The sequence below is a fragment of the Anguilla rostrata genome, chromosome 1, assembly GCF_018555375.3.
Source record: "Anguilla rostrata isolate EN2019 chromosome 1, ASM1855537v3, whole genome shotgun sequence".
Taxonomy (NCBI): Eukaryota; Metazoa; Chordata; class Actinopteri; order Anguilliformes; family Anguillidae; genus Anguilla; species Anguilla rostrata.
The window spans coordinates 15,651,411-15,675,719 of NC_057933.1; the positions used below are offsets into that span (position 1 = coordinate 15,651,411).

The following is a 24,309-nucleotide window of genomic DNA, read 5'->3' on the forward strand; positions in this document are numbered from 1 at the left end:
TGTTTGTAAACTGTAAACTGTGAAAAATTTGTGTAAATTTTGAAAAAAAAAAAAACCAGAATCTGTCTAGACAGCAGCACCAGGGTCCAGAAGAAGGCCAGCTTGTCATTGACCCAGATGTGAACAATGATTTCTAGTGCGATCCATCTCAATCTCAAAATTTTAATTTGAAACAGTATGTGCCTCAGTGTACATGTTTGATTTTTATAAATCTGTTTTCCCCACAAATTTTTAGGTAGGAGGGATTGAGAGAGGGGCTAGAGGAGTGTGGGCAAAGAACTGTGGGATTACTGTAGGTGTGCTGAGAGGGACAGGTAAGGGAAGGAGAAATACTGATTTCTTTTAAGATGTGTTTTCATGTGTGCTGTGTTTTATTAAATAACACTGAAATTAATAATATTCTTTTTCACTTGCGCACATAAATGGCAAAAAAGGTCATAAATTACTTTCTACCAATACAAGATTAAAATTAAGTCATACAGTAAGGCAATACAGGACAAGAATTGTCAAGATTTGTACAGTAACACAGATCCAGTTTATTTTATAATAGGTTTCACAGTTAATTTTGTTAAAATGAAAGCAGGTTAACATATTAGCACCCTGTTGTCCAAATATTTCCACAATTTGAAACAGAATGTTTATGAAATGACTTGCTGAAAACACATCAGATCAAATGACATTTGAAAATGCTGATGATATGAAAGGCTATGAAAAACTCTAATCTATAGGCTTACATGTTTTACATTTACAAGAGATTTTTCTTGCATACTGAGACAAATAAATATTGAACATATACACAACTACTTGGATAGCCTTGCTTCTAGTTTAAAGGACATCCTGGGGAAAGTTCACGGAACAATGAGGAACAAATAGTAGCAGTACAAGAAAACATGTTTAAATCACATTGAAGTCACATTTACCACATTTGAGCCATGAAAATGCAGTAAATAATAAAACATAATTTTATTTGAATTTTATCTACAGTAAACTCAAAATTTGATAAATTTCAAAAACTAGCTGGCCATGTCGACAGAATGTTTACTGAAAAGGGAAATATCAGATAACTTGAATTATTTACACATTAAGCCTTACAAATATTGAATTCATCAACACAAAATTCACAGTAATAACATAATGCCCATAATTAGTAATAAATGTGCAGAATGAAAGCCAGATTGATGTAATGCATGGGTACTTTCCCCACAATAAATATTCAATATTCATGGTATTTACTAAAGAACTGTTGGATAGCTTATACTGAACACAGTATAAGAGATAAGAAAGATATCAAACAGTTTCCTAATATTGTCACAGTATTAGGAAACATTCTTTATGCTAGCCTTTGCAGTCCAGATGAAAAATGAAAAAAAAACCTTCACAAAAGAAGTATTAAAAAGTAGTAACATTAAAAATGATAGTAACCTCTAACAAGAAAGGTAATTTTTCATCATATTCATCATTTAATACAAGCATTGAGTATGTTATCTTCAGATATATTCCATAAGCTTCTATGTGACTTACCTAAGCACACCATGTTAAGTCTTTTTTTCACTCTGGCTCACAAGAATTTGAAAGGCCAAACAGCATATCAGCACACTTCCACATGCTGGATTAGAACTTGAATCATAATTGGGAATTGGGAGTGCTGAAGACAGGATGGCAAATGCACATACATATGATGCTCAATTAATTGTCTGAGGAGAACAGGGGCAGGCAGAACAGGGGCATGCTGGCCAGGCAATCAGTGTTGACGGTGACCTGGATGTCACTGAAGAGAGCTTGGCTCTTGTCGCCGGCGTGTCCCGCAGTGCGCTTTAGCTCGGCCAGCCGATGCAGGATCACCTGCCTCTCCCGGCCCCTCGCCATCCCCCGGAAGTACAGGACGGCTGAGAGGTGCTTCTTGCTGCCGGAGTACAGAAAGGAAAGCAACATTCACCGAGGGGTTCAACTGAAAAACAGATGTTTCAGGAACAGCGAGCCAGGATCTTGGAGTAACGTATTTTGAGAGACACGGAGATGGCATTGGCACTTCCTTGAAAACACAGAAATTTCTATGATATATTGTTTGCCTGTGGAAAGTTTTCTTTCCACTTGTGTTGATATGATATAGCGTTTGCGTGTGGAAAGTTTTCTTTCCACTTGTATTGATATGACATAGTGTTTGTGTGTGGAATGTTCTCTTTCCACGTGTATTTCTATGACATAGTGTTTGCGTGTGGAATGTTCTCTTTCCACTTGTAATTATGTTCAATTTTCACACTCAGTAAGGTGCATTATAAAAACACTCAGTCTAGTTACTACAGTATTTATTTATCACTGCACCAAAATGAGGTTATAGTGGGCAGAAACAAAGTCCAGTCAGGTTCCGCCGCCTTACTGTATCGTGGTATCAGGGCAGGACATGCATACCTCCTTTAGAGTCCTGATAATGCCATGCAATCCACGGACTGCACTGTTTACTTGGTAGCATCATGGTCATACAGCTAAATGGCCATCACATTTCTATCGAGCCACAATCCTCTCAGCCATGAGAATAGAGTATCTATCTCTACATATTTACTCTAGATGTTTATTTGAACTCATCAGATCTCAATTCACTTTCCACACATAATAAAATGACAACCATAAAATGTATTCAAGCCTCTCTTAAACCTAAGCTTAAATGAATCATTTTGCAACCAAATTGCTTCCCTTTAAATGTACAGTGAATTTCTGATAATTGTAGCTGCCTGGTGGTATACAGAAATCGAAAGTGATTCAATCTTCCCACTTAGAAATGAGCCAAAAGCAGACAACTAGAGAAAATGTATTACTTGCTGTGACAATGGGGAGTACAGTAAGTGAGAAAGTCCCGTCATTCCGGACAAATTCCTGGCATGAATTTGGGAAAGCCCTGGATAATGAGCTCTATAGCCACTCCCACTCCCATTCCTCTGGACAGCACTGTCCAGTGAGATGACGATGATCCTATTGTAAATCCTTAACTTCAGTCTGCCCCTTTGACCCCCCCCCTCCCCCTCCCTGCCCTGGGCTGGGGTTCCCTGGCACGACCTACACCACTCAGACTCTGCTCTGCTCTTTCAAATTGCGGGGGAGTATTTTCTGTTTTCTGTGTTAAAGCCAAGGTACTACAGTTCAGGCAAACTGGCTTGTGGTTTGTACAATAACCCTACAGACATCAATCTGCCAACAGAGACATACAAAGACAAAGAGAAAGGGTTTTGTTCAAGCGTATTTTAGTTAGGAAGATAAGGAGCATATTCAGCTGTGGGGAGAACTGGAGTGTGCATTTGACTGAGCTAGTTAGTAAAACAAAAAGAGGCACAGTAAGTGCAATTAAACAACTTGATGATCTTGTTGTAGGTTGGAACAGTACGTTTGCTAGCTGGCAATGGTACAGCAATTGGCATGCCTTCATAAAATAGGCATAGTGGCAATCAAAGTCAGATCCAGAGGTGGTTTGCATGACTACCTCAGTCCTGACTTCAGTGTACTAGCTAACAATGTAAAAATGTTTTAAAGCTGTTTAGGCATGTGTATGTCCCTGAACTCCAGATTGCAGGGTTGCCATTTCATTTATGGTCGTCATTGCTCTGACTGAATGAAAATACCCTGGGAACCTCCTTGCTATTATATGACAACCACAACCCCACCCCCCACCCCCCAACTAAATGGTGGCACTGCCTAGGGTCTTGAGTGAAAGAATAGTGTGGACTGTACCTGATGTCAGGATAGTCTTTCACCAGGTCGGCTAGGTTGTTCTTTATCTCTTTATTATTTTTCTGTCCAATGATGTTGCACAGGTGCTCTCCAACTGGGTGGAGCCAGTCAGAGGTAGATTTCTAGAGATGAGGAATATAAACAGTCATCTTGGCACAGCTTATAAAATAATTTGTGATGGACATGACACCTGGCTATTCTATTCATATAATAATAATAATAATAATAATAATAATAATAATAATAATAATAATAATAATAATAACAATAACAATAACAATAACAATAATATCACCATAGGTTCAATGCATATGCACATGTGAATGAACAGTCAAGTGAGAACATGCGTTTGTGCAACTTGTGGAAGCTTTGACTCATTCACTCACCAGTTCCTCAAAGAGATCCTGTAGCTCTTCCCACTGCTCCTTCATTTTGGCAGCTGCTTTCTCATGCTTCCTGTTTTTGCAAGAGTAGTTGCCCTTCATCAGCTGAGAGATGTACTCCTTCACCATGTGGTAGTGCACCTTGTTCACAAATTCCTGATGGAGAAAAAGAGTTGAGTAAGTAAGGGAGCAATCACAAGTTACATGCTCAAATGATGCTATTTGTCCACATTCATAGACGTATGGACTATGAATACAACAGCTGCTGCTGGAACATTAGCCAGTGGAACACTCAGGGCTCTCCAGCAAGAGTGGCCTGTGAATCCTGCCTGCAGCTCGAAGGGGTGCAAGAATGCATATAAACTCACTCAGGGAGGGAGCTGCAGCACTCTCATTATACACAAGAATAGTAATATTCATTAATGCTTATACTTCTGCTGACACTATAAATATTGAGACTAGTTAAACAATTTGTTGTACAGATTTACTTCAGGTACAATGCCAGAGATTTTTTTTGACTGAAAGGATCTTATAGTTGATCTATTCTACGACCAGTAAGTTTACAGTTGTAAAAATGGCCTCATAACATTTTTCCACTTGCCCCTCCTACTTGTGTCCTGTTTTTGTTGAAACAGGATTGGCAGGCCGACACCACCTATGGTCTTATGACAGACTTGGGGGCAATCTCATGATTTCCTGTCAAATATTGCTCCCACTCTAGGGCTGCAGTTACTTACTTCCTCTGAATAAGTTATTCACATTTTCTTTATTAAAGTGGTTGATGAGTATAAAGAGCATGCCATGAAAAGTTATTTGGAAACCTCTAATTTAGACAAGATAGAATTTCTGACTTCACTTGAAAGTAAATAGCTTGTATTACGTTCTGGGAAAAACTAATACAACATGAGATGAACACTGGAATTATATTTAAACTTCAAATAACCGTAATGTATTGTCCACAGATAACCCATGAGAGCTTTTCTACCTAACCTACTGAAGTATTATGGGGTTCATGTTGATTAACTAAAAAGTAAGATATTCAATTATGCATTCCCTTCACTGATGGGATAAGGATAAGGCTTTCTTACAGAGATCTGCTATGCAGATACTGCCAAATGTATGACTGTGAAGTGTATTTTTGGAGTCCTTTAATATGCATTTATGCAGTTTAACCTAAAAGATATTAATATTAATGTTTAAAAGGGTAAAGGGGAGTAGACTGAAGGCCATAACTTCTGTTCTGCAAACAACGTCCATTATTTTGAAACTGTGCAGTACATTTGCAATTATGTCAAAGGTACCTAAGGTAATTATATGAGAAGATAAAATGCAGGAAAAACATTTGTTTCAATAGAGCAACTGTCTATAAATCTGCAATGACTTGGTGTGGTATTACATGGAAAGTGCAGAAACAAAATGCAGGAAGCAGGGTAAATGATGAAGGTGGTTCTAATAAAACAAAAGTAAGCATTTTTAATAAACAAATCAAAAAATATAAATGAACAAACTGGCCAGCTACCTTGTCCCAGCATAGTGCCAAATCCAAACCAAAACAATAACTTGGTATATTTCGTAAATAAAACATTTCTGCTGTTTTTTCACACACACATGCACGTGCGCAGCCATGCATGTGCACACACACGTATACACACACAACGGTCACGTCTGATTAAGTTTGATGGGGCACTTCTAAAGATTTCAGCGAATATATATTACCAATCAAGTCTGTGTGGATGTCATGTAGATCAAACAAATCAAAGAAAATCTTGCCGGTATAGCGAAGATAAAAGTATATACCGTATGCGTCAGTGTGCAGTGGGCAAGTCAAGGCAGGCTGTCTAGTGATATAAAGGAACTGTGAGTGGATTAAAAAAATGCGAATAGATTTACTGTGAGATTTCTCAAAGGAGATTAAGGTGTGGAAACAAGGTTGAAAGTGTATCATGCCACATGTGTGAGGTCGGGCAATCCTGGTGACAATAGCAGAGTGAATATATTCTCAAAAAGGTGCATTTACTCATTCTACTTTCAGGTTTTGTCAGTACTCCTCCCGGAACTGTGACTGTTGGATGCCCCGCTAGCCAATCTGTGTATTGTCGGTCATGTGCTTGGTTTAGGTTTAGGTTTCGCCATGTGCTTCTGTTTGTTCCCGTGTGCTCTTGCCCCTGCCCCTCACCTGATCTCTATTAATTACCCCTATTATTACCTCCTGTTCCTTTTTGTCTTCCACCAATGGTCTGTCTTTTCTGTTTGCCCGTGTACTTATATCCTGTGTCTGCTCCCGTTCTTTGTCAGGTTGTGAATGTATGTCTCTGGGCCTGTTCGTGCAGTTTGTTATCTGTTCATCGGAATCCTGTATCTGTTTACCTCAACTTGTTTTTGCCTGCCGTGTTGGATTGTTTGCCCTGTGGATGGCTGGCTTTGACCTGGATTGCTCTTTGTTTGATACTCTGCCTGCTGATTTGGATCACTCTTGAATAAATCTTTTGATTCTTCATCTGGTCTGCGATTGGATTTGCCTGCAAAGCCTGACAGGTTTTTCATACCTGTTCTGTTGACCAGTCAGTCTTAGGTTTCATCTGATGTTCAACTACACTTATTGGATAAGTAGTCTGAAAGACAGGGTGTTGAACATTGGTGCACAAGGTCTTTTCTCACTTGCCTGCACGTACGGCGGTTTCATCCGTCTACAGAGTTGGGACAGGTTCGTTGTGCTTTTCACAATCTGCTGAAAGTCCTCGTCTGTGGAAAGCCACTTCCTGGTCATCATTCTTCTGAGGAAGGGCTGAGGACAAAAACACACTTTTTAACCTAACATAGAAGCTTGTGTTTCCTAATCCATAGAAAATCCTGATTCAATATCATGCAACTTAAAATATTGAGGCAGAGTTCTCAGTGATCTGTTTCATTTTACCAGGGAAGTCACATCTACACTGAAGAGCCGCAAAGTCATAAAAGTGACTGAATGGGCAGGAAGTTCAATTTTTTGTCTTCATACATGTCTCCTGACCCCCTCCTCCTCCCACCACCTACAAGATGGGAGGAGGAGAAAGCAAGCAAGATACTGTAGACCTACTTGATGAGCAAGCTTGTGTATTACCTGTCATTGCTGTTTAGGCATACCTGGTGCAAGCAATGTGTTTCCAGAAGAATGGGACTAAGACTAATCTGTCATTTTAATTAGGACTTGAAATCTTTATTGGTTTGAGCCCAAATGCACTGCTGGATTCCCTTCAGAGAGTGATGACACCGAACCACATGGCATTACTCTGCACCATGCCGTTTTAGGAAGAAAGTTCTTTCAAGGCCAAGGCCGGTGGTACAATTTGCACAGGCCTTCATTAGCTAGCCTTTGTCTAGGGTTGCCAGATTTAGAATTTATGAAAACCAAACACCACACAAAATGATGACGCATTACATACGGTGTTGTTTATATACAGTTTTAAAAAAAAATAGAGTAGTTCTGGCAGGTCACGAGAGTCAAGCGCTCCGGCCGAATCAGCTGATGGCTCAGCTGAGTGATGTTAGCCTATCACAGTACATTCACTAACAGGGCGGTCTACTTAAACAGCCTCCCTCTACTCATTCGGCTGCTCCTCCTGCATGCAAGCGCTGCACGTTGCTTCGTAAATCGGCGCTTCTTCCTGCAATCCAGCTAGCCTACGGCACGTTGCCAGTCTAAACCAAGTCTACTTGCTACATGTTAGCTGCTAGTCTAAGCTCACAGCCTAGGCACTATGAAGAAGTCTCGCTATTCATTTGCATTGCTCCTTACCTCTAAGCTCTAGCTGCAGCAGGCAGGCGATCCATTTCGGGGCCAGCCACGCAAAGCGTTGTCTAAAGCGGCTTATTCCAAATATTGAGGATACCGGTGCACTGTCCTCACTGCTAACTGGCCAGGGAGCTCATTCAAGGAGCGCTGCTTTGCGGCGACGCCGCCCCTCCATGGAGGACGCCATGTTCAAGCCTGGAAACTGCTGCCACGTCCATATCTGCTAGCTGCAGATTTTTGCCGGGTAATGTCATCAACCTTATTTAAATTCTGCTGAGCTCTGAGTCTAGCGTAAGTGCATAATATACAGTGTTGCCAAATATTTCTATAGAAAGTAGCTATGGCCTCCTCTAAAAGTCGCTAAATTAACAACACCGAATATACACGTTCGATTGCGGGGACGTCTCACAGAGGGGCTGGTTCCACGAATATCGCAAGTCTTTCGCTAAAAGCGGAAACGTTCCAACATATGCGGGCACAAGTTAATGGCATGCTTATTGTCGAGTTTCTCACCACCAGAGTCAAAGCTAGATGCGTCACTGCTAAAGAATTCCTGGCGTGAATGTTTTCGGCTACCTTCCTGAACGCAGTAGAATTGGGTCGTACGCTACATCCTCTACTTGATCAGAGCGGGGTCTTCCAATCAACCGTTTTTACGCGAATTTGGGGTTCGTGCACGTAAATCTAAGCGGAAATGTCTGAATTGAGAACGCCAAAGTTCTCACGCTTGGCTGAGATGGGAAAAGTAGGCGTATCGATAAAGAATCTTTTGTTCATTACGAACGGCTGACGGATTAAGGACAGTCGCTAACACGCAGCTACTAGATAGCCCCATGCCTACTTCCTGGTGTAAACAGTTATTCCGGAAAAATTGGGCTGCGAGATCGCAGTTAAACTCTGGCTGTTATAGGTTTGGTAGATTGAACATGGGCGGCAGGGCGGTTGCAAAGAGCTGAGATGTCTAAATTGTTCAAAGCTGCATTCTACTCTTCGCTGAATCGCTACACTACAAGGAGTGTTGGACTGTTACCGGCAAGTAGGCTACAGCCAATGTTGTAAATGCAAACCAGCTTCGGCTTCAACTTTCGGTTTCTGAAAGTTGTTCTCCACTGATTCACGATTCGCGCTTAAAAAGCCGGTTCCCTATCAGGACCCAATCATCGCGACAGAAAAAATAAAAACATTAAATTCATATTGGTGTTAAATCTGCGAGGATACAATTTGGTTGGCTATCTAATTTAGCTGTCAGATCACGATGCTGAATGTTTAGGGATTGCTAATGTTTATTGTAATGAGACAAATTAGGCTAACGTTGTCTTATCCAACTGGTTCTCTCAATATTGTGCTGTTGCAAGACGCGAATGCGTACGTTCCGCATTCATAAGTGTATCGTTGTATTCCATGACACCTAAACGGGCGTTTAGGCTTATCACAGCGGAGAAGGGATTTCATGTAGCCTTCTCCGCGTCACTGCTCTGACCTCTTCACCGTGCATGTGACCACACGACTGAGCACACATGTTGAGGAAAAAATCATACCTCCTGCTACGGACATGCTCCACATAGCCTAGGTATTGGCTTCGCCGTCTCTACAATTGCATGCTCACGCGAATGGCGTGGCGCGTCATCCTTGGACCTGCTGCCGGTATGGCTGGTTCCAGGCAGATTTGTAGCATGTGCTTTCGCAACTTTGTCAGTTTCTTTAATCGTACATTGCATTTTCGTCTAAATAGAGTGCAATACGATGGCTAATAAAATAAAATAAATAAATAAAATAAAAAATAAAAAAAGACTGGTTCCAATTCCTCTCCTAATATACTCATTCGGTAAGCATATTAGTAATGCATTGTGGCCCTTTAAAGCAGCCCACTGTGCCCAACTGTTAAATAATATTTAAATAACGACGTATTGAGAAATAATTCTTCGAACCTTATTGCTTCGATGCCTGCCCTCGCCCGGAGTGGCCCTTATGTCAGCGAATTAAGCGTTGTTAACGTTATCGTTGTTAGTGTTAATCAGTTTAACCTTCAGGGTCCAAGTTGAACTATGCGGTTGTTCCCTGCACTTGGACCGGTACTTCTCTCTAGGGGTTTCGTCATACTTGTTCCTGGTTATGATTATACACTTTGTTGTACGTCGCTCTGGATAAGAGCGTCTGCCAAATGCCTGTAATGTAATGTAAGCGAAACTCAAAAACACGATCGCCAATCGTCTCGGCTTTCGGGACCAGGCTATGCATCTTTTCCAGCGTATCCGTTTGGTAGGAGTCGCTTCCGATGGCGCAACGCAAGATTAGCCTCATCCTGACGCCTGATGGGCAGAAACAGTAATATGTTCATCCAATCTCTGCATAATGCATTTCCCCACAATTAAAAAAAAAAAAAAAAAAAAAGATTCATAGACTATTCATCCTCATAACTGCGTTCACAACTGGTCTCTCTTAAGGCAAGTGTTTCAACCCCGGAGTACCCACTGTTGGAAACTGCATTTCCTTATGCTTCATGGTTCTTTATATGATCTCACCATGGCAAATATTCTTAAATTAGCTATATATCATACACCTCAAGCTTTTCATCTAAGAAAATGAAGAAACTTGTGTCATTATTGCATACTAGCACTGTTTTCCGTCCTCTCCTCCATGACCCGGTACCTGTGGTGGCGCCCCCATGCGAGCCCTGAGGAGCCTTCATTGGGAAATGCCATGACGAAATCTGGTTGCCGTCCGCCTCGGTCTCATTGGCAATGTGGTCCCCATTCCGGAGTTCTACACCACCACTCCTGCTCCAGTGTGGCAACGGCAGCAGTGATGGTTCCCAGCATCCTCAGTGAAGCTACGGGGCTTTGGACATGTACTTCATCCGTTGGCATTGACAATTTCCGTTCAAAAGCTATGAGCTTTGCAGTATAGGAGCACGGCTGCTACTGTCTACTGGCAAGTACCGGCATCGCAGCCGCCAATGTTTCCTCCGTAATCAGTTTCCTGCTGCTGCTACTGCTACTACTGCTGCTGCTAGTGCTGCTGCTACTGCTGCTGCTGCTGCTGGGTGCTACTGCTACTGAAGCTGCTGCTGCTGGTACTGCTTCTGCTGCTGCTGCTGCTGTTACTGCTGCTGGGTGCTGCTGCTGCTGCGTACTGCTGCCACTACTGCTGATGTTGCTGTTGCTGATGCTACTGCTCCTGCTGTTTATTGCTGCTGCTGCTGCTGCACTACTACTGAACGAGGATTCATTACACTAATATGAGTAGTATATTTCCCTCTAATTGGTTTAAATCTCTGTGCTGGGGGGAAATACGAACAAGCTGCTGGTACACATAGCCTAATGATATTTGGTGATTAGTTTGAATGGCCTTGGACTTACGAGGTAGCTGAGCCACTGACTGACATGCTTGTCACAATCGACAACCTGAGCCGACCAGAGGAGGATGGGTTTCCCCCTTGAGCCTGGTTCCTTCCGAGGTTTCTTCCTATCTGCCACAGGGAGTTTTTCCTTGCCACTGTCGCCTTAGGCTTGCTCCTGTGGGGGTTCAGGTCAGGGTTGTCCGTAAAAATGCATTGTGACAACTGCCGTAAAATACACCAGACATTCGGTCTTGCCTCCTGAGCTATGTCGCCCTATGTCAGAGACTAAGTACTAACAACATGTCGGCGTATGTTTGCTTTGGGGGGTTTTGCTGCTGCCCCCTCCTGGTCTTGTCCATGCATGCTTGTATGGATGGCAATGAGCGAGGATTCATTTACACTGATGCAGGTAGTAGCATATTTCCCCCGGTTTAGTTTAAATCTCGGCGCTCGAGGGGAAATACCGACAAGCTGTCGGTACACATAGCCTAATATTACATCTCACATAGTATGTTCCCCTGGTTTATTAATTAATAATTCATCTAACCAGTGGCCTCAGGGGAACGTCCAACATGCGTTGGTACACATAACCACTGATCCATTAAAAAAAAAAAAAAAAAAAAAAAATAGACGGCCTCAAACCGAAGGGCTTGACTGGACGAAGGGCTTCCTCCAGGTGGTCGTACACATAGTCATCACGTCATCGTTGAACACGTGCTTCACATCACTGCTCTTACTGCTGCTGCGCTATGGCTCCTACGCTGCTGTGTTACTGCCACCACGCTCCTGCTGCTGCTACTACTGGCCTATGCAACGAGTGAGGATTCATTTACACTGACGTAGTCGGTAGTATATTTCCCCCGGTTAGTTCAAATCGTGGCGCTCGAGGGGAAATACCGACAAGCTGTCGGTACACATAGCCTAATATCATACCACACATAGTATGTTCCTTGGGGTTATTAATTAATACTACATCTAAGTATTGGCCTCAGGGGAACGTCCAACATGCTGTTGGGACACATAACCACTGATCCATTTAAAATATAGACGGCCTCAAGCCGAAAGGCTCGACTGGACGAAGGGCTTCCTCCAGGTGGTCGTACACACAGTCATCACATCAGCCGGAGACACTTATTGATAGCATATCGGCATATGGTTGTTTTGGGGTTTGGCTGCTGGCCTCCCGGCCTTATCCACGCAGGCTGCGTGGTTGGCGGGAGAGCTCCAGAACAGAGCCATACCGCCAAACATAACTGTATTGCCTTTATTGTCAATAAAGTTCTACTTGATGACAGTGGTCCTGACAGAAAAGACATTAGTGCTGTTATTTCTTTTCTCAGTGTGGTGATTCTAGGTACTTTCACACTCCATGAGCTGCACTGGGGCCAGCGTGATTTCTGAGAAATCAAGTAGATTCTCTGTCTGCTCTGCAGGTTTAAACAAGTTCCGCTTGTTTGGCCCTGCCTTAAATAATATGCTATTTAAAAAGATAGTTTGTGCCAACAACGTTAATGCTTTTGATGTAAGTAATCTGATATGCGGCATGCAGTGCTGTCACTTGCTGTGTTTGTGTTGTATGTTGCTTGTAAATATGTCTTCCGTTGTGCCTCTTGAAAAGAAAATTCACATGCAGCCAAATGAGAAATGTGATCTCTCACAATAATGATTCAAATCTTAAGGATGAATTTTTAAATTACTTTGAATTCAACCCAAGGCATTGTGTTGCAGCAAAATATCACAGTTATCTTCAAGTTAGCTCTCAGTGATCTAGCACTGGCAAATAATTGCAAAACATTGTTGTCACGGATCCAAAATGAGTCACATTTTCCCCCTCTCATGGAAAAAGAACAATGATAGCACATCTTTGCAAATGTACCACGCAGATAGTCTGCACATATAATAAAGGGTATCAAAGGGAAGTTAACTATATACTTGCTTATATAACTCATTCAAAGAAATAAGTCTGGGGATGAAGAGAAAAGATGTCCTTCTGTGGAAGAAATAATTCTGTTCTTCCACTGGAATGGTTAGTGACAATAGGAAACATCAGACAATAAAAAAGTCATCTCCCACTCACTCTGATCTCAGTTTTAAACTGCTTCAGCAAGGACTGACCGAGTCTGTTCACCACAGCCTTCATCTCTTTCCCCAAGCCCTCAACCTGCAGCGGACAGCTCTCTCTGTACGCCTCCATCTGCTCCCTGCAGGGCCAAAAATGGGGAAGGAGAAAGTTGTGAAACTTCTCTTTCAGTTACACACCTGTCAGGTTTGCCCAATTATGTCAATAGCCTGTCATGCATTTAATAGAAAGAAATCTTTATAGGCGATGTCACGGTGAGGTAATTTCAGGTACTTTTGCTTTCCACAAGCTTGTGGTAGCATGTGAAAGCAATGTGACTTCTGAGAAATCAAGCAGATTCAAGTCTACACAATACAGACAATATGGTTTAGGTGGTTTCACAGTGAAAATATGCAGCTGATCCTCATTTGAAAGATCTGCATCTGCAACCCTTTAATATATAACTTCTGCCATTTCCATGTATTTAATTGAACACATTGTGTGAAAGACCCACCTCAGGATTGTGAAGCTGTTGATGTAAGTGATCTGATATGTGGCTTTTAGTGATAGATCTGTCAGGGTGTCACTCCATTGATTGTACTCCCTCTCAAAGCTGTAAGATGGAGAGAGATAGAGATAGATAGATAGATAGATAGAGAGAGGGGGGGGGATATGGTATAAAAATATATGGATATGTCTACCTCTTTTAATCTCTTTCTCTTTTATCATCATGTTACTGCTAGCATTGGAGCATGTGCTTACCATTTGGGAAAAAGGATCAGTGTATATAGGGTATACAAAAGAACTGTAGAGAATTATATCCCCGTACTAGCACATACCCAGAATTCAGTAAATTCATTAAATATATTTAACTGGCATTTTCATAATGAAGGGAACCTTTATTTATTTTGCCTGCCCTCAGCTGCCAGTGTGTAAAGTGGTGACAGTATTTCATCAGAACATTGACTAAATGCTTTGTTTGTTTGCCCAGGACTTGCTTAACAAGTTTCAATCTCACTGAATAAAAACATCAAAATCAGTTTGTTCTTTGCTGTATCTTGTGCCTGTCATTTTGGATTGTTTCTATTGCCCATACTGTAACATTATTTTCTAATGCCCTCCAAGTAATAAGAGGTTTTTCTTCAGTGTACATACACTATGTATTATATTAAAATATATTCTTTTTTTAAAGCCCTTGAAGTGGGCTGTGTGTAAGTGTTTATCTGTGAGTAATTTTATTTATTTATTTGTTTATTTATAACAATACCATAAACCATGTGTTCCCAATCTCTGTCCTCAACTCAGCATTGTATTAAAATATGTTTGAGCACCTAAATACGTAACAACACTTGTCTTCAACAACCTTATTTAATTTAGATATTCCCTGGAGGACATGCCAGCATACAAAGGGGGGTGGCCAGGAGTAAGGTTGAGATCCCCTGTTCAAGCCATTGTTCAAGAGCACAACTTTACCTTTGTGGAAATTCTTTTAGCTCCATAGAACAGACACTCACAACTTTCTTCTCCAGGTCTGTGCCAATTCTACCAGAATTTACTATAAAGCTCTTGATTACCTAAGAAACAAGAAATCACACTTTTTGAGCATTTGTGTGTCGATAGAAGTCTTTTGAATTTAAAATGAAGGATTTGTTTCCCTCCATAGGGAAGAGAAAAATATAAAAAGAGAAATTAACACATTCATTGAACTACAGTACCGTCATGATATCCATGTGCATTTCAGAATGATAGAAGTCCCCTTCTAAGTCAGGCATTTTTCTCTCTTTCCACATTTCATCAGATTGCATACTAATTGCGTTCACCAGAGAAGTTCTCAAGTCATCCTGAAAAACATATGGCAACACTAGGTTTAATCCATCCCCAGGTGCTTGAAAACAGAAAGAACAAGTGGTCAGAGGCTACTTCACATATTTCTTTTCTGATTTGTCCCGGTACTGAAAATGTAATTTGTCTTTATTTGCAAATGTGCAGATTTCATATCCAGAACTCCATCCATCCATTATCTCTCCTGCTTATTCATGGTCAAGGTCATGGGAGGGGCTGAAGCCTATCCCAGCAAGCATTGGGCTCACGCACTCATACCAGCAGGATGTCTAGACCCTCAGATTAGCCTAACCTGCATGTATTTGGACCATGGGAGGAAGCCGGAGGAAACCTACTTGGACATTGGGAGAACATGCACACAGAACTTCACACAGAAAGGATTGGATTCAAAACAGGGACCTTCTTGCTGTGAGGCAACAGTGCTATCCACTGCACCACTGAGCTGCCCTATCCAGAACTCCAAATACCAAATCAATCCCATGTCCCATACACCAGGATCCATGTGTCTCACCTGTAAATGGTCACAGTAGGTTGTTTTGATCTGGTCCAGGAAGCCATCCTCAAAAGAGAGAGCCTTGTCCTCTGTTCTCATATCTGGCTGCAGGGTGGGACTGCCCATGATCTTCTCACTGTGAACCACAGGAAGCCATTTAATCACAGCTTTCCTCTTCCTGCAATTCCATTTCATTCAGTGAAATTGCAGACTTGAGTATATGACATTTGCTATCAGATATCAGACCATGAAGTTGTCCTTGCTTGTCTCATGGCCTTGTGTTAAAAGATACATTTTCTATGGACGGTTAATTCACTGGAGAGAACCTGGATACACAGAAAATACTTTCCTTAACACATAACATAACATAGCATTACATAACATGAGCTAACATAATGTGACATAACATAACATAACATAGCATAACATAACATAACATAACATAACATAACATAACATAACATAACATAGCATAACGTGACACGACATAACAAAAAGATGAGAACATTGCAATTGCAAATTGCAAATTAGCAAATTGCAATTACATTTATTGCAAATTCCCTAATTGCCGTTTCCACCCTCTTCCCCACGCTGCCGGCGGGGCTCTTGCCCCAACCCTTGAGAGTGCTTCGAGAGTCGTCTGGTCTCCCCCACCTCTGCGGTCCAGCCCCTCCTTCGTCATTGCCTCCACCCTGCCCACATCTGCCGCCACCTGCTGTTCCCCATCACCGCCACCCGGCCCCACCCATCATCTGAGCCACATCACATATCATATCTTGTGCATAAACTGGCTGACATGCTGGTCACCAGTCGGCACCCTGAGCCGACCAGAGGAGGATGGGTTTCCCCCTTGAGCCTGGTTCCTTCCAAGGATTCTCCCCATCTGCCACAGGGAGTTTTTCCTTGCCACTGTTGCCTTAGGCTTGCTCCTGTGGGGGTTTAGGCTAGGGTTGTCTGTAAAGCGTATTGTGACAACTGTTGTAAAATACGCTATATAAATAAAATTTGATTTGATTGAACAGGCCATTCAGTCCAACAATGCTCACCATTTTCCTGACTATATTGCACCCAGTGTTCTGATTACCTACAGACTGGACATTATCTAACACCGTATTAAGCCAATAGAACACAACCTAAAGAATCTCTTGTAGTTCACTTTGTTGATCCCCTTTATGAATTTGAAAGCCTCAATCAAATCACCCCTAAGTCTAATTTACTAAGCTTGAAGATATTAAACATCTTAATTCTTTCCTTGTAGCCGGTACAGTATCCTCCATACCAGGAAGCAATATGGTTGCTCTTCTTTGAACCTTTTCCAGAGCCTTTGTATCTTTCTGGTAGTATGGTCCCCAGAATTGCCCACAATACTCCAAGTGTGATCTAATAAATTAATTGTGTAAGATAATAAGTGTAACTCCCTTGGATTTATACTCAATACTTTTGGCTATAAATCGCAGCATCTTGTTGGCCTTTTTTAAACTGCTACAGCACAGTGCCTAGAACCTGAAAGGCTTTGATCAGCCATTACCCCCAAGTCTTTTTCAAATTGAGCACATTCCAGTTTTGTTCCTTCAATAAAGTAATCCTGCCCATGTTTTTATTTCCCACGTGCAAAACTTTAAATATGGCTACATTGATTTGCATTTGCCAAGTTTCCACCCACTTCTGGATTTTATTTAAATCTTCTTGGATTCGATTTGGTAGATTCCCAACTATTAGCTGGGCCTCCCAGTTTGTATCATCTGCAAATTTGACTAATGTACATTCAATGACATGTTCCTGTCAAGGTCATTGGTATAAATGAGGAAAAATAGTGGTCCGAGCACCAATCCTTGTGGGTGTCCGCTTCCCACAGTTCCCTGCTCAGATAATATACCTCCTACTACTACTCTTTGTATTCTACCTAGTAGCCAATGCCAAACCCACTCTTAAATATGTCCTCTAATTCCTACTTTCTTCATTTTGTTGACAAGTCTCTCATGTAATACCTTATCAAATACATTTTTGAAATCTAAGTATATAATATCCTAAGCCTTGTTATAATCAAAACACATGGTTGCTTCTTCAAAGAATACCAGAAGGTTTGTCAGGCATGACATTCCCTTGCACAAACCATGCTGGCTACCCCTTTGGATGTTGTTATTGTCACTATAAACACTTCTAATTTGTCTCTAATGATAGATTCTAGTATTTTACATGTGATGCAAGTTAAACTGACAGACCTGTAGTTTTCTGGATCAGTACGGTCTACTTTCTTATATATTGGTATTATATTACCTTGCTTCCAGGCCTTATCTATTTCTCCAGTTTCTACAGGTTGTCTAAAAATACCTGCCAGTGGTTTAAAGATGATCTCACCTAATTCTTTGAGTACCCTTGGGTATATGCCTTCAGGTCCTGCTGCCTTATTTGTCTTTAGTTTATGTAATTTATCCAGAACTTCTTCATCCTCTATCTCAATATCTGCTACGACATTCTGAGTACTGAATATCTGGTCTAGTCTATCAGTAATCTCTTCTGTAGTAAAACCTTTTTACAAAATAACTATGTAAGGCATCAGGAATATCTTCATTCTTATAAAACAATGCTCCTTCTTCATTCCTGCTGTACCTGTTACCCTCCTTCACTTTTCTTTTCCTACTACAGTACTGAAAGAAACATTTAGGATTACTTTTTGCATCTTGGACAATTTACCTTTAAAAGAGCCACTTGGCTTCCTGTACTTTTTGTAACTTTAGCACACATATTACAATATTCATCCTTATTACTGCTGTAGTTTTTATACCTCTTGCAGTACACTTTTTTTTCCCCTCTCAAACCCTCCCACATGGCTTTGTTCATCCACTGGGGGTCTGCTTCTTCAACATATTTGTGCCTCATGAATAACCCTTTTTAACTCTTCTGAACCTGCCCCACTTTTCATTCAACGACTTGCAGTCCTTGGATTCATGTAAATTAATGTAAATTAAAAATATAATTAAATGGTTGGTGCACAGAAGGTGCAACCCTGCAGTTAAACACACTTTGCTGTGTTTGACATATGAACGTTTGCCCTGTTCCTCTTACAGGGAGACTCTTTGGAAGGAAGCTTACCTCTCATAGCAATTGATGATCCATTTCAATACAGCATAGCAGTCTTTTGAGTCCAAATTGTGCTGCATGATTCTTTTTAGGTGCTGGCATATGGCATGGTGGTAGCAGCTCACATAGGTGGGGAAAACATTGAAACTGGGAGGGTAGGAGTCCTTCAGTTCATTTATCACATTCTCCAGGTCTTCTACAATGGCTTTGCCTAGCAAGCCCAAGTGAACAGCAAGCCATGAACTGTTTAGCTCCCTGCTGTCCAGGTGCACACTCCCAATTTTAGCCTGCACCCCCTCCTGCACCGCAGCCCTCCAGATGTCCCTCCAGCCCTTAATCATGCCGCCAGGGTCCTCCTCCCTCTTCTCCTCTTCCTGGATGATTCGGGCCACGTGCACCAGCAGCTCCTTGTTTCGTGATGGCAGCTTGTTGGAGTCCCTCACAATGTCCTTCACCTTTTCCCTCAGGGCAGTATACAGGAGGCTCAGGTCTTTCTCCTTTTTAGCCTGTTCCATGGGGGTCTGATCCTCACCGCACCCCTCTTGGTCTCTCCTCAGCTCCTCCCGCAGGGAGAGCAGGTTCAGATGAGCCTCCTCCAGCACCTCCATCTCGATCAGTTTGTTTATCTGCATTACTGAAAGAACACAGCTGAGAGTCACTCAAGGCTTTTCTCTGCATGTGACCAGTATAATACTAAGGGCAAGCATTCTATTTACTAGAAGCGCCAAAGCAGATATCTGTCTCTGGCAAGCTGTTGCTAAAACAATGCAGCATTTTCAGCTAAGGAAGAGATGCTTTTGTATCCACAAAGATCCATAAAAGGATAAACATTTTACCTTGTCTGCCTATGTATTTGAGTGTGCGCAAGCGCATGTATGTGTGCAGGTGTGTGAGACAGGCAGGTAAGACCACTAAGCTAAGGACCCACCTGAGAGTGGTGTGTGGGGGATCTCTGGAAGTTGGTATGCCTCCTCCACCTCCACCTTCAGGCCCTCCAGTTTCTTCTCACTCAGGGCCTCAGTGACAGGCTGCAGCTGGCCCTGTTTGGAAGCCTTATCCTTCTTGTTCCCAAAGCGAAAACTGTGCCTAAGGGACGCCCCCATCTTCAGAAGACTGTCTCCCATTATTGCTGAGGAATCTGTGAGTATGTCGGTAAAGTGGTCCAAGTTGCACAGGATAGCCAATGAGAAGTATCCAAAACAAAAGATTTTTTTCTTTTATACCACAAGTCGCTAGTTATATAACAATAGCACAACCATTAAAAGCAGAGTATGTTACTGTTTTAGAATAGGTACAGACAGGCCTGAAAAGAAACAACAGCCCTTCTGGTGCACTACCTACCTGATTGCGTTCTGGAGTGACTTGCAGTTTTATGGCCCACCGGTGAGTCGTCTGCACTCTCCCCCTCCTTTTTGAAGAGCCCACCTGTGGCCCATGCTGGTGACTGGACTGGAGATCCAATGCTCAGACCTGTAATGCACGAGTTCACAAGAAAAGCGGGCTGAAAGCCTCCAGCAAAGTGTGCAGATTTGCTGAACAAAGTCCTATCGTCTGTGTGTTCACTATGAAAATGACTCTCATCTCATTGTATTCTGAGGCCTGTCAGGTTTGAAAAAAAAACCTTTCATCCATTATTGTGGACTGTATTTCCTCTGAGAAATATACACATTCAGAAACAATTGTAATTGTAATTGTAATTGAAATTATTGTACTATTACAGACTGTGAACCCGTGTAATCAGCGCGTTATTCAATTCAGGTTTTCAGTTGCTAATTAGGTACTCTCCTAGTTTATGAGCCAGCTCCCCATTCCAGTCTGTGCTCTCCCCCTCAAGCATAATTATTAAAGGAATGAGAGAATGCTGAAAACACATTTTTTAGTATTCAGTAAAAACAAACTCCTTCAAACTACTTCAGCACATAACAGAAAGCAGTCATTGTTACAGCCCACGTAACTACAATTATACAGTGTTGCTGAAGACCTGTTACTCTAGTCTGTCATTGCTAGTGTCCCTCTGGCTTACAATGACCTTGGGAAACAGTTGAGTGATAGCCTTGTGAATAGACTGATTTCATTACAGGCATTTGGCAGGGAAGTTCTGAAAGGGAAACTTACTTGGGGAAACAGGTGCATGTGCCCCTATTTCAGGATTATTCCCATCCATTCTAAAGTCTGGGCCAAGTTTGTCCTTTGACCCGCTGATGTTTGGAGACAGGGGGCTTTTCTCTCCCACCCTCCTTATGCTTTCCCTGAAGGATTTCATCATCCCCGGTTTCTTCTCCTTTTTCACTGGGCTGTCCGGCTGTGCGTTCCCATTCTCCGTTTTCTCAAGAGTGGGGGTGGTCCCCTCCGGTCCCTTAGGCTGGGCCTCCTCGCTGTCGCCTTGTCCTTTCTCCGCCATGTAGACCCCGACTGGTTCCAATTACCACTGTTAGCAGAGAGCAAGAGCAGAAAACTGGTGAGGAGCCCTGTAGTGAAAGGCCGAGCACTGCGAGGATACTGCATCCCCTCTCTGGTTGCGCTAGCAAATGTCAGCAAAAAAGCTTTATTTACTGAAAACATGGCATTTACTGTGGGAGACTAGTGGAAGGGTGTGTCTTTATAGTGTGAAAGTTTAATACGACTGTGTGCGTTTGCAAACTGTACAACAGTGAAAAGAGTAAGAAGAAGACCAAAAAACATCGTTTTTACATGAACGATGGCGTACGTGAGTAGAGACATGTGTATGTGTTTTTACGAATAACAGAAACAAAACGTCCGTGTTTGATCCGCCTGACCTAACCACAACTACTATTGAACTGTCTGTGACTCTCTTGTTTTACATCATCTCAGCTCAGGGGGATTTTTACATCACCACTTACAAGGTCCTTCCATGCTAAATCTCTCATCTCTCCTTATGTGTTGTATCTTTCACCACATCATGAGGCAGTCCCACATCAGGAGGCAGTCACAATAGGGAAAAGTGGCCACTATGACTGCATAGTTGACAAGTGGGGTATCACGAGAGCCCACCAAAGTTTTTTCACATTGTGGGTCATCATAGCACCAAGCAATTGCTGTGAAAATCACCACTTTCTGTTTGTGGCTGTAAGGCTTCATTATTACATGCATGCATGCATGGAGATATCTCTGCACTTAGGAGAGCAAAACATCTCTGGAGGGAGAGGGGGAATATAAACTCTTTCTCGTACCTCTCAGCCCGAGCCCATCAGGACCTGAACCCGACCCGACGTTTGGGTTTGTTTTGGGCCTAGAATTTATGATAATTGATTGAGGTTCGGTTGGGCGCAGGCAGCACAGCAAAAGAAAAGTCTGTCAGTGCATATTTAACTTGCATTTTATATTTGAGCACTGTCCATTGTGCTATCTTTTGAGTCAAAACTCAGATTTTCTCTGTTTGTTAAAATGTATGTAATTTAATCACCAAATGACTTGCTGCTGTAACTTACACAGCAAATACACAGCGTTATACTGTAATTTACAACAGCAAAAACAAAGTCAGAAAACTCAGAAATTACACCTGGCAAACTTTAAGAACATTAGCCTGAAAGTAAAATCCAATTGTTTGCTTTTGGTACAATCAGTTAACCCCAGCTGAAACTGCTCGAATCATTTAAACCAAAAGGAAAATTGATCAGTTTTAAATAAGCACAAAACAGACAAACAATGATACAATTAATATAGGACATGTGGATGATTTAATGTAAAGCATTCTGTTTTATTCAGGGCATGGGTGTGTGTTTATTCAATCTTGTGGCATTTCTGCCCTCCTCTCTCTCTCTCCTCCTTGTGCCAAATGTGTGTGTGCAGTCTGAGCCTCCTGTGCAAGTCGACCTTGGTATTGTCTTTTTTTGTTTGTTTTTTTTGGGTCAGGCTGGGTTTTGGCTTAGTAAAATGCATGTGATCTTTTATGTAAAATGTTGAAAATAGAGATGGTAGAAAACAAGAGTGCCACTTCAAAAGAGCAGTTGTGGTTAACAATTGTAAAAAAAAACAAAACAGGCATTTATACACTTCTAGTCACGTATGGCGTAGTTCATCTAAAGTTCATTTAAAGGGCGGTGTTTTCTCTTTCACTTTTCACTTTCAAGTTATATTTAAGCAAAAACATACACTCATATTAAACTTCCACAATAGCAGCCTACCCATACCAGCTTTAGCACCTGATTACTTTAATCTCACTACCTGTGGGCCTCATTATCAAAAGAAACAAAAAATCACTTTTTAGATTTAATAAATATGGAAGTAGGGTTAATAATTTTTTATCGCACAACCCGTTGCCACACCATAAGCATAAAATCGCAGCAAATTCACCCGTCATGGAAGGTCTTGAAAAACATCAATCTTTTTTTACCTGACGACATTGTCTAACCTGAAAGTTCTACTGAAGCAGGAAGTTTTAATTCCTTGATTCTCATATCACTTTTAAGAACCATGTGTTAACCAAATTAGGAACTCAGTTATACTGTTGCCTTTATGACTGTAGCTTCCCAGATTGAATGACTGAATGAGGTTCTGTTCAACTTTCATTCAAATTTACATGTTTCACCATGTCTGTTTTTATGTACTTCATTTGCCCTTGCCAGCCAAGCAACAAACATAAGCTTTTCAAAACAAGGCAATCTTCAATCATGCAATGTTTACAATATGAAACAAACATTTACAAAACAACTGCTTGCAATATACAATATATATCTTGCATATCTATCATTTATTTTGATATATAAATTGTTTACCTATAAGTGTATTTAATTGCCATCAAAGTTTCTACTCACCTTTCGCAGGTACGTCTCAGGAAAAGGCTTAATCTACGTGAGCATTTACGTGATTTACTTCCACTTTCACTTTCACATTCACAATGCTTTTTCATTATATAGAAAGCCACATGACTTATCTTTAAAGCCAGACTCAAAGAGGTGAGAAAGACAAACATGAAATCTAAAAACAGAGAACACTTTCCCAGGTCCGTGCAAAAACAGTGCAACAAGGTGCGAGATCATTCAAGATCACCTTGAAGCTATGGTTTTCAGGGGGAAGTTAATCATTAATTATTCTGTTAGCTTGTCTACAAAAAGAGTGTGACAATCTCAACCTTTGCTATTGTGTTCAGCTGTTGTTATGGAAACTTTCTAATGAGCCTGTAGTTAGACAATGCTTATAGGCAGCCACGCCCCTCACAAAAGTCAGTAGACAATACACTATTCCCTGCATTGTTCATATGTTCACATCACAAACTAGATGATACACCTGATAGTAAAGACAGCATTTACAGTTCACATAAATGGCACTATAGAGGATGTGAATGGCCTAATTTCATGTGAATGCAATCAGTTGTGCCAGGGAATATTGCTTTTCAATATTTGACTTTTATCCGCCTATTGACAAAATCTTAACCAGTGGGTAATAAATTCATAAGAATGTAACAAGGAGCTTACTGTCTGTAAGATGGAACCATCTGCAAATGTAACATGATGCAATACTATTTAAGACATGCATGTAAGATTATCAAGTGAAGAAGAAAGTAAAGAAAAAAAAACAAAGTAAATGGTTTTGAGGCTTTGCTGTGAGTTTGTGAAAGTTCTTCAAGACTGCATGCTGAGAGAGAAATTATTCTGCTTT

The 24,309-nt window shown here is 41.4% G+C and overlaps 1 protein-coding gene across 1 annotated transcript; it reads right to left on the minus strand.

Moving 5' to 3' along the window:
• Positions 1–512: 512 nt before the first annotated feature.
• Positions 513–23,712, minus strand: exoc3l4 (exocyst complex component 3-like 4). Its single transcript, XM_064324963.1, has 14 exons — positions 23,466–23,712; positions 20,806–21,118; positions 20,032–20,160; positions 19,619–19,828; positions 18,703–19,324; positions 15,628–15,745; positions 14,990–15,115; positions 14,748–14,848; positions 13,789–13,887; positions 13,293–13,416; positions 6,766–6,888; positions 4,107–4,259; positions 3,721–3,842; positions 513–1,903 (listed from the first exon to the last, which is right to left on the minus strand). Exons 2-14 carry the CDS (start codon positions 21,089–21,091, stop codon positions 1,687–1,689), a joined length of 2,430 nt encoding a protein of 809 aa, XP_064181033.1. The 5' UTR covers positions 21,092–21,118; positions 23,466–23,712; the 3' UTR covers positions 513–1,686.
• Between the last annotated feature and the right edge of the window lie 597 nt (positions 23,713–24,309).

Excerpts from the sequence above, each read along its gene's own strand:
- exoc3l4 (XM_064324963.1), bottom strand. The coding sequence starts at position 21,091 with ATGGCGGAGAAAGGACAAGGCGACAGCGAGGAGGCCCAGCCTAAGGGA. Across the intron at positions 15,746-18,702 it reads ATCATCAATTGCTATGAGAG|TGAGAAGATCATGGGCAGTC; the intron begins GTAAGCTTCCTT and ends TGTGGTTCACAG. Across the intron at positions 1,904-3,720 it reads AAAGACTATCCTGACATCAG|CAAGAAGCACCTCTCAGCCG; the intron begins GTACAGTCCACA and ends GTACTCCGGCAG.